The sequence below is a fragment of the Abrus precatorius genome, unplaced genomic scaffold (genome assembly GCF_003935025.1).
Source record: "Abrus precatorius isolate BTA unplaced genomic scaffold, Abrus_2018 Scaffold10, whole genome shotgun sequence".
NCBI lineage: Eukaryota > Viridiplantae > Streptophyta > Magnoliopsida > Fabales > Fabaceae > Abrus > Abrus precatorius.
In genome coordinates, this window is record NW_020874292.1 from 21,536,287 (window position 1) to 21,559,339 (window position 23,053).

A 23,053-nucleotide genomic window follows, 5' to 3' on the forward strand; every position below is an offset into this window, starting at 1 on the left:
ATCCCAGGGGAAAGGGCTGGACATAATAAAGCCCTACATATATCGATGAAATGTCTAGATCACATCTTGTCTAGAGTGTTGATTGATAATGGTTCATCTTTGAATTGGATGTCAAAAGCAACTTTGGTTAAACTGTTTGTTAATAAGTTTCATCTACAACTGAGTTAAATGATTGTTAGGGCTTTTGATGGATTTCACATGGAGGTAATCGGTGACATAACCTTGTCTGTCCAAATTGGCCTTGTTGTCTTTGAAATAACCTTTCAAGTCATGAACATCATGCCAACATATAGTTGTTTGCTTAGGAGACCGTGGATCCATTGTGCTAGGGCTATACCTTAAACACTTCACCAAAAGATGAAATTCATAGTAGATCATAAGTTGATCATTGTTTCTACAGAAGAAGATTTATTAGTGAGCAAACCCTCTTATCCTCCTAATATCAAGGTATCAGATGAAGCTCTTGAGATGTCATTCCAGACTTTTGCTAATACTTCAAGTATAGAGGATATTTCATCTCCGGCTGCTCATAACTTTCTTGAGCCTCAACAATGGTGGCAAATGTCATGTTAAAAAATGGGTACCAACATAGTTATGGGTTGGGAAGAAACCGATACGGTTTAAGAAAACCTTTGAATCTAAAGGATAACAAAGATCACTTTGGTCTGGGATAATTCCTTCAAAAGCAAACAAAAGGAGGTTGATGATTGAGAAAAAAGAAAGAAGGTTAGCTAAACTTGAGAACAAAAACTTCAGTTTTGAAGAGATTCCCTTTTAGCGTGTTTCAATAAAATTTCTTATTGCTAGATTCGAGTCTAAGGATCCAATAGCTACAATTGATGATAAAGCTGATGGAAAGTGTTATATGGAGCTAGTGTGAATAAAAAGTAAATTTGTAATACTTTTTTTCATTTGATAGAAAGAACTTTTACATTTTTACATAATAAATTGCATTTTTTAGTAAATCATCATTTTCTCACATTTTCTTATTTTCTATATCATTTTGTTACCTTATTGCTTAATAACGTATATTTAAAGCTGACATACTTGAAAATAACGGTGTTAACACTATGATGATTAATTTTGAAAATCATATCAATCAAGCTAATCATAAAATTGAGGAGAATTTTGGATCTTTCCCAGAATTGCTAAAGGAGGTAATGCAAGAGGAAAGATAAGTCCTGCCTTATGAAGAGTTAGTGAAAATTATTAATTTGGTAACTGACACAACGTAATCAGGTGGTAGAAATCTTGAAAAATTATAGTGACATTTTTTCCTTGTCATATCAAGATATGTCAGACCTTGACACAAAAACAATAGAACACAAGTTATCATTGAAACTTGAGTATCATCCAGTCAAGCAAAAATTGAGGAGAATGAAGCCTGAAGTATCCTTAAAGATAAGAGAAGAAGTCAAGAAGTAAAATGATGCCAGCTTTTTAGTTGTCGCAAAATACCCTGATTGGGTTGCTAATATAGTACTAGTTCCTAAGAAGGATAGAAAAGTTCGAATGTGTGTCGATTATCATGATTTAAATCAAGGCCAGCCCCAAAGACGATTTCCTGGTACCCCATATTGATACACTAGTGGACAACATAGGAAAGCATGATTTCTTCTCATTTATGGATAGTTTCTCAGGGTATAATCTAATTAAAATGGCTAAAGAACACATGGAGAAAACTATGTTTTTTTATTACACCTTGGGAAACTTTTTGCTACAAAGTGATGTCGTTTGGCCTACAAAATGTTGGGGTAACATATCAGAGAGCCATGGTAACTTTGTTCCATGATATGATGCATTAGGAAATTGAAGTTTATATGGATGACATAATAGCAAAGTCAAAGTCTAAGGAGGAATACATTATTCACTTACAAAAATTGTTCGACAGAATAAGAAAATGTAAGCTAAGACTTAACCTAACTAAGTGCATTTTTGGCGTAAAGTTGGAAAAATTGTTTGTTTTTATTGTCAACCAAAAGGGGATTGAAGTGGGTCATGATAAAGTTTGTGCAATCCAAGAAATGTCATCTCCTCACATAGAGAAAGAGGTTAGGAGTTTTTACGATGTTTAAACTACATTGCCCATTTCATTTCTTATTTAACCACTCCGTGTGAGCCAACATTCAAATTATTATGTAAGAATCAACCAACAATTTGAAATGATAACTGTCAAGCAACATTCAAAAAGATCAAATAATATCTACAAAATTCACCAATTTTGATACCTCTTGTCCTAGGTATACCATTAATTATGTATCTTACTATCTTGGGTTGTGTATTAGGACCAATCCATGAACTGTGTGATTCAGGAAGGAAGAAACACCCAATTTATTAATTGAGTAAAAAATTCACCAATTATGAAACCAATTATTCCATACTTAAAAGAACTTATTGTGCTTTAGCTTGGGTTGCCTATCGACTGAGACATTATATGTTAAGTCACACTACTTGGTTGATATCAAGGATAAACCCAATCAAGTACATATTCAAAAAACCTGCATTGGACAAATTGCTAATTGGAAAATGTTATTTGAATATGACATTGTGCACGTTACCCAAAAGGAAATCAAGGGAAGCATTTAGCAAAGTATTTAACTCATCAACGCATGGATGACTATCAGCTCATACAACATGGCTTCCCTTATGAAGATGTTATAATTATGTCCCAAAAAGAAGCTTTGTTAGAGAAGAAAAAATGGACATTACTTTTTGATGACGTGTCTAATATGATGGGACATGGAATTAGAGCTATCTTAATCTCACCCGAGAAGTAGCACATTCCTATCACAACCAAGTTATCATTTGATTGCACAAATAATGTAGCAGAATATGAAGCTTATATCTTTGGAATTCAAGTAGCAGTGGAATATAAAATCAAGGTCCTCAAAGTCTACAGTGACTATGCATTGGTACATCAATTGAGAGGTGAACGGGAGACCAAAAACACAAAGTTAATCCCCTACCAAGCTTATATTAAAGAATTGATGGGTAGCTTCGACTGTATCACTTTCCATCATATCCCTAGGAAGGACAATCAACTGGTAGATGCATTAGCCACCTTATCCTTTATGTTCAAAATAAATCGTAACAAAGACGTGCCTCTTATACTTATCTGACATTGCAATCAACTAGCATATTGCCATGCTGTTGAATAAGAATTAGATAGAAAGCCTTGGTATCATGACATTAAGTGTTATATAAAAAATGGAGAATACCACTTGGTGCCTCAGAGAATAATGACAAGAGAATCCTAAGAAGATTAGCAATGTGATTCTTTCTCAATGAAAAAATACTCTGTAAAAGAAATCATGACATGGTATTGCTTAGATGTGTCGACTCTTCAAAAGCCCACAGAATCATCAAGGAGATACATGGTGGATCCTTCGGAAATCATGCTAATGGGCATTTTATGGCAAGAAAAATCTTAAGAGTAGGGTATTATTAGTTGACTATGGAGGCTGGGTGTTTTAATCATATGAAAACTTGCCACAAGTGTCAAACCTATGTTAATAACATTAATGTCCCCTCTACATTACTAAAAGTCTTATCATTACCTTGGCCTCTCTCAATGTGGGGAATGAATGTTATTGGGCCAATCAAATCTAAAGCATCAAATGGTCATCATTTTATCCTTGTGGCTATTGACTACTTCACAAAATAGATTGAAGTTGCCTTATATTCTAGTGTGACCAAGAATGTAGTAATAAGATTCATCAAAAGGGAGCTGATTTGTCACTATAGTCTACCTAATATCACTGATAATGGGACAAACTTGAATGATAAAATGATGAAAGACTTGTGTGATAATTTCAAAATTCAACATCACAATTCATCCCCATATCGACCAAATATGAATGGGAGACAGTTGAAGAAGCAAATAAAAATCTCAAAAGAATCATCCATAAAATGGTGGTAACATATCGGGATTAGCATGAAATGTGACAATTTGCTTTACACGCCTTCCGCACTTTAGTTTGTACCTCAACTAGGATAACTCTATTTTCCTTGGTATATGAAATAGAAGTAGTGCTACCTTTAGAAGTGAAAATTCCATCTATAAGGATACTAATAGTGATGAAGTTAGATGAAGCAGAATAAGTTCAAGCTTGTTTTAACCAACTGAATCTTATAGAAGAAAAAGAACTAAATGCCATTTGTCATGGTCAATTATATCAAAGGAGGATCAAGAAAGCATTCAACAAGAAAGTTTGTACACGAGAATTCCAAGAGGGAGATTTGGTGCTCAAGAAGATGTTGCCAATACAAAAGAATATCCACGAAAAGTGGACCCCAAATTATCATATCTTATATAGTGAAGAGGGCTTACTCTGGAGACACCTTGATACTCATTAACATGGATGGTGAAGACCTTCCTAACCCCGTAAATTTTGATGTGGTCAAAAAATACTATGCATGAAATCCTAAACTAGGGCAAATTTTCTCATAGACGTTTATTAGCACATAGCGTTAGCATTGGAGTTTGAAAAAGCATAAATCAAAATTAATAACAAATATCACTTTTTGCATATACATATTTCATCATCTTTTTTCATTCATTTAATTTTTAATAGAAGTGCTAAAAGCTATGAGCATAATGACAAATCATAGTTTTATCTATTCATGAATCTTGAGGAAGGTGAAGTTGCAAAGTGAGGATGCCAAGGATAATCCACAAGAAAAAAACAAATTGTTAGGAAGATTATTCAATCTCAAAATTCATACTTTATTATATTTGTATCTTATTGCTGCATACAAAGGAAGACACTTATTTTTCACTTATTGTCTATAAAGGGTGACATTTTTTTCCTTCTTACTGCCTATAGAGTGAGACCTTTATTTTTATTTTTTTTGTTATTTACTGCCTACAGAGAGAGATACTTTTATTTTTTATTTACTGCCAATAAAGGAAGACACTTTTATTTTTCATTTACCGTCTATAATGGAAGACACTTTTCTTGTTCTCATTGCTTACAAAGAGAGACACTTTTATTTTTCTATCATTTACTACCTATAGAGGAGACACTTTTATTTTTTATTTACTACCTACAAAGGAATATTTTTATTTTTCACTTATCGCCTATAAAATGAGATCCTTTTTACTCTCTCTCTCTCTCCCTCTATATATATATATATATATATATATAGAGAGAGAGAGAGAGAGAACTTCTTATAAATGAAGGAGCTTTTTAGAAGAATGTATTTTTCCTTGATAAAACTGATTCAATTTTTTTTTCTTTTCTTATTGCGATAAATATAAAGATTGGAAGTTCATCATATTTATTACATAAGCAAAACAAGTAAAGAGGGGTAAATTGTAAAATCTCAATTTTGTTCAATTGTTTTTTTTTACATTTAAAATAAATAATCTAGTCAAATTAAATACAAGCAAATATTCAATTACCTCAATAATTTTTTTTTATTTTCTAAAGAAAAAATACTTAAATAAGAGGTATTATTTTATATATAAGAGCAATAAAAATAAACCAAATATTTTAAAATAATATAAAAATAAAGTTACAATTAAAATAAATAACAGTTTTTTTAGGTTAAAATAAAATGCATCTCAAAATAATAGAAATAAATTTAATTTTTATAAAGAAGTTTAAGAAAAAATAATAAAAATTCTATAATAATCCAATAAACAATTAAATATCATAATTAATAACAAACTTTTATTTTTCTTAACTTTCAACAACTTTTAACAGTTTCCTAATTTCCTAACTAGAATAAAAAACAATAAACGAGGATTGGGGTTATGGATCCTAGAGGGGGGTATCAAATGGAGGGGTAAAGTGAATTTTGATGAGAAAAAAGGACAATATTGCATTTAGGGCAAGACACACATTCTCTCTAGACTCACGAAGTGAACAAATATACTCTCTCTCATGATTCTGTTGGCCAAGATTGACCAAACTGGGTGGTTCAAAGAGATACTCGAATAATTCACTGAATTCAAGGAGATTTTTACAGAAAAATTATATTAAAAAAAAATAACCAAATAGACCCAGGTTTATTTAATTACCCAAATAAACCCAAATCCTATAGATAAAATTTGGCCACCAGAATTCGTTGAGTTGGCTTTTTTTTTGTTTTTTAATTTTATTTTATGTTTTATATAATAAAATAAATATTATTATTTAAATTATATTTATATTTTATTAAAATAAATATTTATAAATATTTTGTTTGTTATATATAATAAAATAAGTTTTATTATTTGAATTATGTTTATATTTTTATACTATTTGAAAAAAATAAAAAAATAATATTTATTAAAATTTATTTGACATATTTAAGATAATAAATAATATTTTTATTTTTCTTATTATATTATTTAATATAATTTTTATGTTTTGAAAATGATATTAATATTATATTCTGAAATTATATTTTTGATTATTTAATATTAAATATTTTGAAAAAATAAAAATTACATCAATAATTTATTTAATTTTAAATTTTTATAAAATGAAAATTATAATAAAAATTTATTTAATTTTATATATTTATAAAATAAATAAAAGTATTAAATAATAACTAGTTTATTTATTTATTTATTTTAAGATATTAATCTTTATTAAAATTTATACATAATTATTTATTTTAAAAAATATGTTATTAATATTAATAAATAAAATTAAATAATATTATGTAGATATATTATATATATAATTATAGATTTAATATAAATTACAAATACTAAAAATTTAAAAGTTGCAATTCATAAAATTAAAAATGAAAGAGTGACTCTAAAGAGAGGAGTAATTTTACAAAGGCTCAAGAAAGTTATCCACACAAAACTCAATCGAGATGAAAATGAAAAGATGACAACTATATATTTTTGCTACCCAATTAGACTTGACCTGGGAGTTAGCAACTACACACGTGTTGAGTTGAACGATAATAAAGATGTCGAGGCACTCTTCAACATCCATGATTCAAATCAACTTCAATCAGGTATAGAATTATATATTATATTTGCTACAAAAGTAACCCAGCCACCACAACTTTCACCTTCATCTTCACTTTACCAAACTTATGAAACCATAAATCCATCTTTTCCAACATAAGATATGAATTCCGACATTCAGTTCTACACACAACTTTTAACTGGTCTATTCATAGACCTCAATGAAATAACCTTCCAACCATTTAAGCAAACCCTACCCTCTCAGCCTCTTGAAGAAACCTCCATTGAAGAACATGTTGTTGTGGGTCTCTCAATCAAAGTATTTGATTCTTTTAGCGAGGACAAAGATGAAATCCTATCTCAACAGCAGGATATGAAGAAGACTCCCTCTTACTTCTAAATATTCCACCATCATAATCATTACCATTATACAACCCACTTCCACATTTTCTAGACTTTCACAGTCAAATACAAGAACATGACTATGAGTTTGGCCTTGTCCTTGATCGTGAAATGGTAGTGTATCCTCCTGGAATACTATTTCTAAGTCAGCGCTTTCTAACAAAAGAACAAGTACAAGACGCCATAAATAGATTTCACATTGTTAATCATTCAACTTACAAGGTGAAGATGTCAAGTATAAGTAGGCTTGTCGTGGAATGCGTTCACAACGATTGTGCCTGGAGATATCGCGCTATATTGCGCACAAAAGAGCAACACTGGAAAATAATGAAGTTTGAAAGGTGCTACACATGTGCTTCCCCGCTCATTTCACAGGATCATAACAAGTTGGGATCACGAATGATTTCTCAAACCATTCGTAAAATTATTGAGACTGATCCATCCACACCCATCGCAATCATCTTAGCTCACATAAAGTCCACAATGGGTTACACAATCAGCTATAGAAAGGGATGATTGGAGAAATAATATGCCATTGAAAACATCTTCAAAAATTGGGAGGAGTCATACCATAAGTTACCTAGACAGTTGCTTACAATGCAACTGTATATTTTGGGCTTCATCTAAAAATTAAGTACACAACTGACATACAAGGGTGGCTTGCTTAACGAGGGGAATGCGTTCTTCAAGAGGTTGTTTTGGACCTTCAAGCCATCATTGATGGTTTTGCTTTCTGCAAACCAATTGTTCAAGTGGATGGAATATTTTTGTATGGCAAATACAAAGGGACTTTATTAGTGGCAATTGCGCAATAGGGCTACAACAATATAATTTCCATTGCATTTGCTATGGTTGAAGGTGAAACTAACGATGCATGGTTCTTTTTTTAAAAAAAAAAAACTTAAAGAGGTATGTAATCCCACAAGAGGGATTGTGCCTCATTTCGGATCGTCACGAGGCTATAAGAAATGCAAACTCTAGAAATGGAAGTGATTGGACAGAAAACAATTTTGTCCATGTCTATTGCATTAGACACATTGCACAAAACTTCATGTGACAATTTAAAAACACTACACTGAAGAAAGATGTAGTCAATATGAGTAATTTTAATTTTTTACATACTCTATATTATCATTAATATTTTATGTAATTGCTTAGCTAGTTATATTAATTTAATTTGTAATCTTGTTTTCAGCATATGGGATGATTGAACCGAGATTCTTTTACTATTACAACATAGTAAAAGATAATAATCCTGAAGCTGCACAATGGTTGGACAACATCCCAAGGAAAAAATGGACACTGGCATGGGATAACGGACGACGGGGACATATGACAACAAATATAATGGAGTCAATCAATTCGGTATTGAACAAAACTAGAAACCTACCAATTTGCTCCATGGTCATGGCAACATACACCTGTTGCAATAAGTTCTTCATTGACAGAAGCAAGAAAATAGATGCAATGATTAATACTGGACATATGTACTCGAAGGTTGCAACTAAAACAATTCAAAATGCACAGTCAAAGGCAAACACTCATAGAGTTATTACCTTTGACAAAACAAGCACTAGATTTTTAGTCGAAGAAACGCAACATCCTGCAGAAATTTGACCTATAGGAAGATTTACAGTACGGTTAGATGAAATGTGGTGTGATTGTGACAAGTTTTAAAAAGTTCACATCCCATGCTCGCATGTACTTGTTTCATGCTTACACACACATCACAACTTTGACATCTACATATCTCTCGTGTATAACTTACAAGTTTCTAAGGCATACACAGGTCAATTTGGAGAACTCAGACACGAAGATTATTGGCCAACTTACACGAGCCCAACTTTGTGTCCAAATCTAGAACTGAAAAGAACTTCAAAGGGTCGACCCAAGTCCAGTAGGATAAGAACATATATGGACATTAGAGAACAACAAAGTCGGACAAAAAATTATTCTTATTGTCACACCCCGGGTCATACAAGGAAGACATGTCCAAACATCGTTCAAGCTTCTAGTTTCGGCCATTAATTTATGTTGTTGTTATTGCTTTAAAATTTTCTTAATGTCATTTTTAATTTTATGAATGTCATTGCAACTTTTAAATTTTTAGTATTTGCAATTTATATTAAATCTATAATTATATATATAATATCTAAATAATATTATTTAATTATGTTTATTAATATTAATATCATATTTTTTAAATAAATAATTATGTATAAATTTTAATAAAGGTTAATCTCTCAAAATAAATAAATAAATAAATAAATAAATAAACTGGTTATTATTTAATACTTTTATTGATTTTATAAATATATAAAATTAAATAAATTATTATTATAATTTTTATTTTATACAAATTTAAAATTAAATAAATTATTATTGTACTTTTTATTTTTTTTAAAATATAATATTAAATAATAAAAAATGTAATTTCAGAATATAATATTAATATCATTTTCAAAAAATTAAAACTATATTAAATAATATAATAAGAAAAATAAAAATATTATTTATTATCTTAAATATGTCAAATAAATTTTAATAAACATTTAAAATTAGTATTATTTTTATTTTTATTTATTTTTAAATAATATAAAAATATAAACATAATTCAAATAATAAAACTTATTTTATTATATATAACTAACAAAATATTTATAAATATTTATTAAAAGAACATATTATGAATATTTATTTTTAACAAAATATAGATATATAAATATAATTTCAATAATAATATTTATTTTATTATATAAAAACATAAAATAAAATTAAAAAACAAAAAAAAGTCACCTCAAAATTCGATTATCTAGGAATCAAATTTTAGTGGCCAAATTTCATCTAGAAAATTTCGTTCTACCTACTTCCTAATTTTTGTGTTCTCCTTCAGTAATGTGAAATCCTGCAAGGATTTAATAATTCTACATAGATTGTGTTGTTGATTTGTTGTGATTATCATCTTTCCCTATTTTCTTTCAAATACTTCGTTATTGTTCTGTACTGTTACTTTCTCTATGATTATGTTTAATCAATGAAAAGGAGAATGTTAAAGAAGCGAAGAGATAATAACAGAGTGCTAGTACTGTTGTAATCGCTTCAATCAATATCAGTATATGCATGAGTTTAAGAAAAGATCAAGTTTTTTGTTCATACTTTCTCTTTTTGTCATTTTAGCCATCTGATTTCACTTGCTTTGGACAGTTTTAGCCCATATTTTCACTGTTCTCTCTCTCTAATCGTTCGACAATTAAGCAAAAGTGCTCTTTTGATCTCAAAAGATTCATTATCAATTATCACTTGTTCTTCTGATGCCAATGCCAATAGAGAATAGGAAAATATACTCTAAGTGCTTACGAGATAAACGAGAGATACGTCAGCAAGATATGCAGGTGTACGAGCTCTAGAATGCATTGGAAAGTAATCAATCCTAATTTTGCTAATCCAATTGACTTGAGAAGACAAGAAAAATGAATATAATACACCTATACAATAAACAAAAGTACTAATAATTAGTATCTAAAAAATAACTTACTTGACTAGTATATAATATAATAATGATAGACTAATAAAATCAATTATGGTTATACGCTTAAAAGTGAATAGTTATAACAGTCGTATTATTACACCTTATATTTTTAGAATTTATGTTGCATGTTATGAGTTAGGGACAAGATCTTTTTATACTGGTATAGATCTAAAATTTTTTACACTAAATCTGAATCTTTTATTTAATTTATATTTAATAGGTTATAATTTATTACTTCATTGGCCGCTAGATGTAAGTTAAATGAAGAGTTCAAATTGGGTGTAAGAGTTTTTTAAATTTACACTGGTGTAAAATAATTCTTTCTTTGTTGGTTAATATGAAGTAATGGAGTTATATATCAAAATATAGCATAAAAAATGATTTGTTAACAACAAATGAATTTCAATAAGCTTTGGTTAGATTTGTTAATAAATTAGACCATTAAGTTATATTTTTGTTCAATCTAATATTATTCTTACTTCAATATCATTATTGTATGTTTATTTGTTTATTTATTTCTTGAGAAATGATAATTACTTAGTGATTTTCAATCTTTCTAATTTCTTATTTTTAAATCTAGCAATATGAAATGAAATACATTTTTCTATTTCTTTTAAAGAAATTAATTTTTAATTGTTAATTTTTAATAACAATTAATGATAACATTGTACAAATTACTCAATCATTCATATGTTAAGAAGAATGGACATAAGAATTTTTCTCAGTTTTATGATAAAGTAAATAACAAATTTTATTTTAAAAGTTTAATACAAATAAAATTTCTCAATTACAATTTCTTTAATTTTTAAAATAAAATATAAATAAATTACTATTTTTAATTCACACAATGATTTATAATAACGATATATATTACTCTATCATTCGTTTATTATAAATTATAAGGGTACCAATTTAAGTACACTATCTAGTACCCTGTTCATGTGAATTATCTTGAATTTCAAGTAAAATAAATAATAATGATGTATAGATTACTCTATCATTCATAAATTGTATAAACATAAAATAAAATTGTTCATCCTATTTTTAGAAAAAATAAAATAAAATAAAAATATCCATTTTTCAAATTATTTTAACACTCTTGAAAAGTTTACTGTTATTTTAATATACATTATAAGAGACTACTTTTCTTTTCCCCTTACAATCTTTTGAAGCAGGTTTTTATTTTCAATTTTAAACTTTTCAAAAAGGATTTGTTATTCAGAAATACATAGCCCTAATTTTCTAAGAACGCTAAGGAATACATAGAAGCAGGAATCAAAACCTGTTGGTTCCAATTATTTTAAAACTTTTCCCCATTTTTTGAAAAAACATAAACAAATAAAATATCAAATTTAGGAATAAAATAAAACTTTAAATTTTGCACAATCTGTGGTAAACATTTTTACGAACATTGTGGAGATGCTAATATCTTTTCTAGCATAATTAGACTCTCAAAGTATCTGGTTAACAGATCATTCTTTTTTTTCTTTTTCTTTCAAATTTTTTTTAGGGTTCTTTAAAAATCTTGATGGCAACTCCTTCGATCTCTGTTTTCTCATTTCCCATTTTTGTTTCACTATTTTTCATTTTTTTTCCTTGGTCGCGACCCTGTTGTGACAAGGGCATTGACTTTGTGAGCCCTTTTTCTATTTTTTTTTGGATTTTCTTATATTTTGCTTATTATAGATTGTGTCTCTAAGTGGGTGGAGTCTAAGGCCACCTGTACTAATAATGCTCGAGTTGTTGATTTTTGCAGGTCTCACATTTTATGTAGGTTCGGCATACCTAGGGCCATCATTAGTGATCGGGGTACTCATATTTGTAATATATCCATGCAAGTTTGTCTTAGGATGTGTGGAGTTGTGCATCATGTTTCAACACCTAACCATCTTCAAACTAACAGATAAATGAAGGTTTCAAATAGGGAGATTAAGCGATTAGAGAAGATATTGCAACCAAATAAAAAGGATAAGAGTCAGCGCCTAGATGATGATTTATGGCTTTGTAGGTACATAAGGCTGCTTAATTGTAAGGCACCTATAGGGATGTCTCCTTAATAGGTTGTCTTTGGAAAAATTTGTCATATTTCAGTTAAGATAGAGCATCGAGCATATTGGACGGTTAAAGTTTGTCACATGTTTGTGAATAAGGCGGGTGACAAACGAAAACTTCAACTCCAAGAGCTTAAGGAACTTTGTTCGGAGGCATGTGAAAACTCTAAATTATACAGGGATAGAATGAAGAGGTTTTTTGATGCTACCGTTGCTAGGAAAGGCGTCCTTCGTTGGGCAAAAAGTCCTATATTTCCATTCTTGACTTAAACTTGTACCCAACAAGATGCATTCTAGGTGGGTTAGTCATTTTATAGTTAATAACATTTTTCTTTATAGTGTTATGGAGATCAAAAGTGACACCACCGATAAGTGTTTCTAGATCAATAGACATCTCAAACTTTATGAGCATCCAACACTTTAAAATGCAACCGTTGAGGAGCTTACACTAGAGGACCCACCATTTCCATGTTGTCTTAAGGGATTTTTCATTTTTCTTTTTGTTACCACTCTGAAATTATACTTATTCTCATCTTATTAATATTTCATTGTATTATTTTTTTTATCACATTGAGAACAATGTGTGGTTCTAACTTGGAGTTGTTGGGAGATTTGATTTTTCATTTTGCTGTCACTATTTTGCTATTTGTTTGCACTTTGTTGTTGTTTTCATTGAATTTAGGATTTTCATGAGTAGCAACATTTTTCAACATGTAGGGATAAAAGTTTCTTGATTTGATATGGATTGATCTCCTACATTCTTAAGTATTTAATGATGGATTGATAATTCAGTAATGAATTATTTGTGATGGATTTCTACTCTAGTGTGCTTTTAAACCATGTCATGGAAGTGAGTTTGTGTCATTTTCCTTCTTCCTTATGTAATTCACCCAACTATAATGGTACTCTCGAACTTAACTTGTTTCTTTTTTATGTATCATGTTCCATGTGCATGCTTTGATATGATTAAAGCCATTTTTTATTCTAGCTACTAGCTGTATAACCTACCTTATACATTTTTCATTGTTAGCAACTTTTGACTTTGTATATCTATTTCTTGATTTTAACCACAATTACCCTTGCTTTAGAGTTGATTAGGAATTTTGGAATTGTTTTGAGAAGAAGATCTTGATGATTATGTCCTACAATTTTTTAGATACATTTTATTTTGTTTGTCTAGGGTTTCTAATTGTATTCCCATGATTATTGGCTTTTGTTCTCAATTGCTCTTTTTCATCCCTAAGCTTAGTCATACTCTTTCATGTTATCCACCCTATAACCTTGGCTCTATTACAACCTTGATAAAGTCCTTTTGATCTTTACATACTTATGTGTTCAAATATGGAAATTAAGAAATTGTCAAGCCTACGACAATGTTAACTTATTTGGGTGATTTTTTTTAGAGTATACACAAACTTGGACACTTGAGAGATTATAAAGCATATCTTGGTTGCTTGAGATGTAAGAATGAGATCTATGATTTTCTTGATTCTTTGATTCTTTAATTATTGTATCATGTCTATTGCTTAGTTCATCCTTCATTCATTGATGAAGTTATCATTTTGTTTTTCTTATTATTTGTGTCTTATCCTTCGAGTCTTTTGTTTTTTCTTTGTTTTGTGTAGGAGGGCAAAGGTTTTAAGTGTGGAGTTGTTTGATAAATCATATTATAGTGACACTTTAGTATCCTTAGCACTACCTTTTAACACTATTTTTATCATTATTTCATTGTATTATGTTAGTCTTATTTATTTAGGTCTTAATTAGTAATTTTATCTATTTCTTACATTTTAATACTTTTGACCTATGTTCACTATTTTTTTCATAACTATTCATGCAAATAGAGTTTTTCAGTGATTTTAGTTGCATTGAAAAATTAACTCAAAGAATTTCGATTTAACATCTCATTCGCCGAATTTGAAGTTTTGAGTTGAAAATTACATGTGAAGTTAGCCCCCTAATGTTGTTACGAGAATTACAAGAATTAAGTATCTATAAGTAGTTTGCAATTAAGTTTTGAGCCTAATTAAACTTTGTAACCCATTTTACGTTGTGAACTTATTAGTTTAATTTAGTTTAAGGTTGACCTCATTAAAATGAAAGAAGTTAGTGGAATTAAGGATCTCTTTGAAATTTCTTCAGTTTTACATTTTTGTTGATTTTGGATTTTGAGTTTTTTCTTGTTTCTTCTCTTCCTTGCAAATTTTGTTATAAATTTTCCATGATAATTGCCTTTAAACCTACCTTTCTGTTTACAATTATAATGGTGAAGTAATTTCATAAACCAATCTACAAATTCAACAGTAAAATGATGAAATAATGTTTTCTATTTCAATCCAATTTAGAACCTTATTTATTACATTACCAATTCTATCACAAATACTTTTACTTCAATCTCAAATCGCATTGATACTACTCCAAATTTATTATTTGTGTGATCTCTAAACATTCGTTACGTAGTTCGAACTTTCGAAATCAAATTGAGAAGAATTACGATATCTAAACATTTGTTACGTAGTTCAAATTTTTGAAATCAAATTGAGAAGAATTATATAGAATCGATTAACAATACATATTCAATAATTATTCAAAAACTCATATTTAAGATGTGTGTTATTTAATTTGAATTCATAATCATGTTTATTCCTAATTACTCCATATAAATTGTTTTTTATTTGACTGAATATCCACCCACGAATAAACACTTGAATGTGTGCAGGAGAACACAAAATAGCTTACCAAGAAATAACTTATGATATTAGAGCTTTGCTAAGAAACTCCTCTCTCTTAGAAATTGAACTCAACTCATTGGTTTAACTTGAGAAGCAACTTCCCTTTTTTCAAGTATTAATTTTGGAGTCATCAATTATTCCCAAACAGATATTTCGTATTTCACATCCATACTTACGAACCTCTCAAAAGCTATATTTGCATTACATAGTCAATTGGAATCACCTCTGATGTAAGTCATTATAAACACTGAGCATCATTATTTCCTTCAATATGTACGAACAAGGTGAAGTCCAATTATGTCTACACGGGGAAGCAACTTGTTTTTTTTTTTTTCTCTAACACTATTTGAGGGAATTTTCAATATCTATTACAAACCGATATTTGACGTCCCTATTTATGAGCCTCTCAAGAGCTTCATTGGCATACTGGATTGGAATCACTTCTATATTTGGGTAAATCCCGTTTGCAGCACAGAAGTCAATCATCTCCTCTGTATCCTTTGTACCACCTGTAATACTTCCAGAAACAGTCCTTGCTCCTGTCAAACAGAGAATGCATATTTATGGTTCCTTTGCTTCGCAAGAAATACATGAATGAATGATCAATGATTATTCCAACAAACCTTTTTATGCTTTCAAAAGCAACTTACCTATAATAAGGCTTCCAGGGCTGAATTTGACTTCACTTGGGACCCCAACTAGAACAAAAACACCATATGTCTTCAACAGTGACATGTAAGGTTCGATCGGGTGATCACCAGAAGCTGTGTCAATTATGAAGTTCAATGATTTAGCTAATGCCTGCATGGGAATCACCACCAATTTTGACAATTAGTAAACTAGGCCACCCCTAAAGGCTAACTCAGCAGCGCTCAATTTAGGCTCAGATATCATTTTAAAATGAGAAAAGTCTGCTTTACTCCGTGATCTTTTGATTATGTACAATTTAGATTATAAGTTTTTAAAGTGTGTAAGACGGTGCCCTGTACTTCCAAAATTGTGTGAAGGAACCCTTCACTTATTAAGACATCCAATCTGATCATTAACTCTCCATAGAATGCTTTATGTTATGTGTAATTGCTCACCGTCATTTCCTCTTGATTAGATGAGACAACAAATTTGTCTGCACCAAGCAGGTTTAGTGCCTCCTCTTTCTTGGATATGCTAGTGCTGAAAACCGTTACACTCAAACCAAATGCCTTTCCAAATTTCACTGCCATATGACCAAGGCCACCAAGGCCAATCACTCCTAGAGATTTACCAGGTTGATTCATCTTGTGGCGCATCATGGGAGAATATACAGTGAGTCCAGCACAAAGCAAAGGGGCTGCAGAAGCCAAGGGATAGCCTTTTGGTATCATGAAGCAATACCTGCAGATGCAAGACCAAATATGATATGAACTGGCAATATAACCTGCTGTTTATATGAAATCAAACAAGTACTTTTATACCTCGATAATTTCAGGAAGAGAAGACCTCATAAAACTAATCACAAGCATCTAGCCATTTCTATTAACTTTACCTTTCATGGACTACTATGTAATTGGAGTACCCTCCTTTTGTAATTGTACCATCAAAATCAACACCATTAAAAGTGTAAACTGATCCCTTTGTACAATGAACTTCCTCTCCCTCAGTACAATACTCACAATCCCTGCATGAGTTGATATAAGTCCCAACTCCAACATGATCACCAACATTGAAACGGTGGACATTGGAACCAACTTTTGTCACAATCCCAGCAATCTCATGCCTGATTTGCAAAAGAAACACAGATATATTAGCCTAAGCACAAAAGATTTTCATCCATACAGAAAAATAAAGGCCACTTACCCAGGCACAACAGGATACATGGAATCACCATGTTTATTCCTTGTCCAAACTACATCAGCATAACAAACACCACAGTTTGTAATTTTAACATAAACGTCTTCGTTCCCAAGAGCCCTGAGCAATCATCGTCGAGAAATTTATGCAAAAAAAGATATGCAAGAGTGAGAAGAATAAATTTTAATCATCAAATCTCATTATTAATTGTTTGAATTAAAACATCTAAAATTACGTAAATTTTTTTAAAATGTCATGTGAATTTTTAAAAATAATCATATGACTTTTTAAATTTCATAACCAAAATCATGTGTGTATAGTTGTACCATCCAGATTTATTTTTCTTACGAAAAAGGCTCGTCTCATTAGAGAGAGAAAATGACTCGTAACACTTGTTTAAAGCCAAAACGAGAACAATAAAAATAGATTATGCAACAGTTAAAGATTAAAAGAAAAACGGGGGGGAGCGTTTTACACCTGCGACTGAATTTGTAAGGTGATAGAACTCCAGATACATCTCTTGCTGCCCATCCTAAGCAATCTTCTGCAACACCTTCGGAACTCATACTTTTTCTACTCCACCATAACGAAATAAGCAATCAGTTTTTGACGAATATAACATAAACAAGTTATGCATGAATTTACAGGTCATTATGCTCATTTGATCTCTAATAAATCATACAAGTTGGGGATAAAAGACCAACGAATGGTAGATCTGGCAATGGAAAAGAATGAATATGCGGAATCTTAATCATATCAGCGGAAATGAATGAGAATTGTAACGACGATTGAGTGTGGAAAAGGGCCTTTTTCTAATTCTCTATCGCAGTCTCACCTTTGAGTTTCAGCAGCGACTTCAATCTTCTTACACACACCGTCAGAGATTCCGAAAGACTAATAAATTTATGGTGTGTACCACCTAAAATTTTTTATGGATAGTGTAACCAAAAACTTTATGTATTAAGTTAAAAAAAATTTATTATATATAATTTATTTAAAATTATAATATTTGTTACACAGTTTTATTATTATTATTATTATATATTTAATCTTTTACATTTTCTTTATATTTTTTATAAATTTTTAATTTTAAATAAAATATAATTTATATTAAATTTATTTAATAATAAATTATTATATTTAAATAAGTTAAAAAATAACTAAATTTTTAAATAAAAATAAGATGTAATTAAAATTAAAATAATATTATATTAATATTTTTTTATTTCTATTATTATTAATATTTAATTATTATATTAATATATTTATGTTAGAATTATTTTTTATTTATATTAAAAATTTATTAAAAAAATTAAATATACAATAATATATATATATATATATATATATAATAAGACTATGTAACAAATAATTTTAAATAAATTATATATAATAACTTTTTTAATTTGTTATGTATCTCTTTTTTATCGATCTAAATTTTGAGTACGATACTTATAAAAAAATTTTATGATACTAAAAATTTTACCTAAATTTATATATAAAAAAGAGTGCGATGAATATATCTCCCCATGAAGTTATTATTGTGCTTTTTTTTTAATGAAAATTAAGAACATACAATATAATTAGTGAAGATACTCTTTAATAATTATTTATAAATATTAAATTATGAATATCTAGCCATTTAACAATGTCATATAAATACATTAATCATAAATTTTAATTTTTAAATAAATTAAATTCATAAAAATTAAATTTTATAAATAATATTTATTTATATAAATATATTAAATCCTTGTTATTGTTACTTATTTTTAAATTTAATATTTTAAAAAAATTTGTTGATCTTAATTTTTAAAATTAAATTTAAGTATGTAAATTTAAAATAATATATTTATTATATTAAAACTGTTAAAGAGTTTAATAAACATATATTTTAATAAAATTTTACTACTTTTAGTTGCTTAAATTAAACTTAAAGATTAATGTTAACCAATTTTTATAAATTTAAAACAATTATTTTATTAAAATTAAATATTTACATTAAATAATATTAAATTAAATAGATAAAATTATATATTATTTTTTCAAATTAAAAACTAATAAAATAGTTTTAAAAAATCAAAATATTACTCTATAAAATTAATTTATAATAATAATATCTATTTTTAAATTAAATTTTAAAATATAATTTATTTTAAAATAAATTAAATTTAAAATATAATTTATTTGAAAATTATTATAATTTTATTAAATTTTTATCATTTTGATAGATACTATTTATATTTATAAAATAAGAGTAAAACATTTTTTTAAAAAATTAATATTTTATGAAATTTGTATATATATTTATTTTAAAATAAATTATTTGTGCATGCAATATTAACTATTATATAATTATTATTATTGCTCATGTGAAGGTTTTTTTTTCTATAATTACTTATACAGAAATAGAGTATTATAAATATTAATTATTAGATTTCTTACAAAGCTTTAAAAAAGGAAATAAAATAAAATTAAAGTGATATTTTTTAAGTCGGGTGTTGATTTGATAATCTTTGTTGCTAGAATTTTTACATCGTAATATTCTTATGCCTTTGACATAATTAGAATATTCCATTTGCTTGCATCTTATTCTCTTAACGTCGAAAGTTAGCCGCCTTAATTAAATATTATTTAGAGCAGATACGTTAGTGCCTTAATTGTTTGGTGCCTTAATTAAATATGTGAAAATTATGCTCTGAAAGTCATAGTTCCCTAATGAAATATGAAATTTCATATTCATATAATAAAAATATATAATAATTTTATTTATTTCTATCACATTATTTGTATCTCACATATATTATTATCTGAATTGTTATATATTTGTTGTATGAATCTTCACTTAAACATTATAATCAAATTTGTAGGAACATTTTTCTTACTATACATAGCATTTCCGAAAATAAGATGGTTTGATTTTATTCTTTGTAGTAAACAAAGAAGTACAATTTTCATTTTTTTGAAAATTATTACATGAATTGTGAAGTGATTTTAGTTAATAAATTATGAATGAGAACAATTATGCTAATAAATTCTCTCATCCATGCCTGGTTAAGTTATTGGACAAACTTCTATATATATCATAAGTTTAAAAAAATGCTTAAGAAAATACACCCAGAAAAGAAAATAGTAATATAAGCAAACTGTACAGCTATCCTATTCCTATCACTACCAAAATGTAAAAGAAAATCATCACCATACATTTCAATAATTTTCTTCTACGAAAACTTCCCTACTTTATAATACATTGTTTTAAACTGATGAAAAAGTTGTGATTGTCAAAGGATAACAAGTTGTCACAGGCATCCACTTCGGCAGAATAGGCAATTGAGCTTCAAATTTGAGCACTTGGATCACTTGCATCATAGAAGGCCTGATTCTATAATTTGGGAAAGCACACCAAAGGCCTATAACTGCTAACCGTTCCATTTGTTCCTCATCAAATGCTCCACATAGCCTTGGATCTGCTACTTTAAATAGCTCTCCCAATTCATAGAGCTCCCAAACCCACTCAACTATGGTTATTTGACCCTCCTTGGCTTTAAGGTCAACGGGTTTTCTTCCACTTGCTATCTCCAATAGAACAATCCCAAAGCTGTATATGTCAGATTCCTTATAAGCTTTGCCTGTAATGACATATTCTGGTGCAATGTACCCCTTGGTCCCAGCTATAAGTGTGGTTTGTGACCCTTTTTCATGATCCACCAACCTAGCTAAACCAAAATCACCAAGCTTAGCATTGAAACTTGAATCCAACATTATGTTGCTTGATTTAATATCCCTATGAAGAACACATTGTTCCCATTCTTCTTGCAGGTACAGCATTGCTGAAGCCAAGCCTAGAGCTATGTTGTACCTTACTGGCCATGTCAAGAAGCCTTTTCCTCCATATAAATGAGAATCTAAGCTACCATTTGTCATGAATTCATATACAAGGATGAGATCATTTTTCTTATGGCACCAACCAAGGAGCTGTACCAAATTCTTGTGCCTCAATTGGCTAATGATCTTAACTTCAGTTGCATATTCCTTAATCCCTTGCCTAGACTCTTTCGATATCCTCTTGATAGCAACATAAGAGTTCAAGTCTTTCAAAAAACCTTTATAGACATCACCAAAACCACCTTGTCCAAGCTTCTCAGACTCAGAAAATTTACTTGTTGCACTTTCCAATTCATTGTAGCAAAACCTCTTGGGCCCAATTCCCTTTTGGAATTCATCATCCATGTTTAGATCACATTCTAAGACTTCTTCCGTAATTCCTCTAGTCCTTTTCCACAATAAAAAACCAGCCAATACTAGCAAAATCACAAACAAACCAATCCCAATTCCTAGTCCCACAGCCAGTTTATTACCACCAGTAGCATCACTGAGTTGTAAGCTTGAACTAAATGACCATGACTTTAGAACATGCACCTCAAAAGAACTACCCGTGGCGGCTGAGAAGCCAAACATAACCCACTCAGGTAAATGATCTCTCAAATCAACCTTGTATGAAATGCTGTTTTCTACTACAGCACCAGTGCTGTCATGGTAGCCAGTGAAAGACACCCTTAAATTATAGGTGGAGGAGTTGTAATCAATGCTACAATCATAAACTTTATTTGCTGGCATATCAATCAACCATGGAGCAGTTATATTAGACATCATAGAGTTGAAATTCACACCTACATGAGGGTTGTCAGGGTCCCATGAATTCTTGAAGGTGTCAAACTCCACAGCCACAAATGAGTAGGGTGTTGAGTTCAACACTTGTTTACCATCCACAAGGCCAAGACCACCTCCTTCTACAATGTCAGTTAAAAGAGGAAGCATTGGATCTGCCAAAAAGAATGCCAACCCATCTCCGTAAGGATTGTCATTTGAGAAAACAACAAATGAAAATTTGGTTGTGAAGTCAGTGAGTTTTCTAGAGTTCATATCCCATAGGTGCATCTTTTGAAGACGTGTGACTCTTCCAACACTGTAACTGTTGCTTTGTCCTACACTGCTCAGAGTTACTCGTATTTCTGAACGTGAAACTTCTGCATCTCCTTCCAGTTTCAGCTGTAGATCACCTTTAGCAAAGGAGTTATAGCTGAATGATTGTGGATTTGTATGAGGCAGGAATAAAAGGGTTACCATTGCATAGCACAACATACGAGTTGTTGTGCTAATATCATTACCAATATGCCAATTAGCCATTTTGGTTTCAATCAAGCCTAGCAGGCACATTGTTAGCACAGCAAAGTCTTGGCATATATATGTACATAGCTACATTATTTTATGTCCTTCTGTGCTATTTTTATTAAAATTAAAGTTTTATATTAGAAGTGACATAACAAAGGGTTAATTGGTTGCAAAACAAATTATTAAATAGTCATTTTTTTATTAAAAATATATAATGTCTAATGTTTTTTCTGTATTAAATTCTATAACTTTTAATGATATTTTATTATACATTAAAAAATTGTTAAAAAAATGACACTAAACCCATTTAAATTAGTGCTTCTAAGTTTTTGTCTAAGTTGGGAAACCATTGAAGAATAGAGTACAGTAGCTTATGGATGTTATAGGTTTCAAGATGACAGCTATGAATTTGGAGCATGTTGGAAGT

General features: G+C 29.4%; 2 protein-coding genes across 3 annotated transcripts; both read right to left on the reverse strand.

The window, feature by feature from the left end:
* Nucleotides 1-15,827: 15,827 nt before the first annotated feature.
* LOC113870695 (probable cinnamyl alcohol dehydrogenase 1) lies at nt 15,828-18,324 on the reverse strand. Of its 2 annotated transcripts, none has more exons than XM_027507106.1 (7): nt 18,290-18,324; nt 17,932-18,027; nt 17,461-17,574; nt 17,150-17,380; nt 16,713-16,998; nt 16,278-16,428; nt 15,828-16,166 (listed from the first exon to the last, which is right to left on the reverse strand). In XM_027507106.1, exons 2-7 carry the CDS (start codon nt 18,018-18,020, stop codon nt 15,970-15,972), a joined length of 1,068 nt encoding a protein of 355 aa, XP_027362907.1. In that variant the 5' UTR covers nt 18,021-18,027; nt 18,290-18,324; the 3' UTR covers nt 15,828-15,969. The 2 variants fall into 2 exon arrangements, with proteins under 2 accessions (XP_027362907.1, XP_027362910.1); XM_027507109.1 differs by lacking the exon at nt 18,290-18,324 and adding an exon at nt 18,137-18,243.
* A 2,385-nt stretch (nt 18,325-20,709) lies between these two features.
* On the reverse strand, nt 20,710-22,641 carry LOC113852045 (L-type lectin-domain containing receptor kinase IX.1-like). Its single transcript, XM_027482303.1, has one exon. The coding sequence runs from the start codon at nt 22,639-22,641 to the stop codon at nt 20,710-20,712; it is 1,932 nt and encodes a 643-aa protein (XP_027338104.1).
* Nucleotides 22,642-23,053: the final 412 nt, after the last annotated feature.

Coding starts and splice junctions, on each gene's coding strand:
- LOC113870695 (XM_027507106.1), bottom strand. CDS start 18,020: ATGAGTTCCGAAGGTGTTGCAGAAGATTGCTTAGGATGGGCAGCAAGA. Junction 17,575..17,931: donor CCTTACAAATTCAGTCGCAG/GTGTAAAACGCT, acceptor ATGATTGCTCAG/GGCTCTTGGGAACGAAGACG. Junction 16,999..17,149: donor TACATAGTAGTCCATGAAAG/GTAAAGTTAATA, acceptor TTGCATCTGCAG/GTATTGCTTCATGATACCAA.
- LOC113852045 (XM_027482303.1), bottom strand. CDS start 22,641: ATGGCTAATTGGCATATTGGTAATGATATTAGCACAACAACTCGTATG.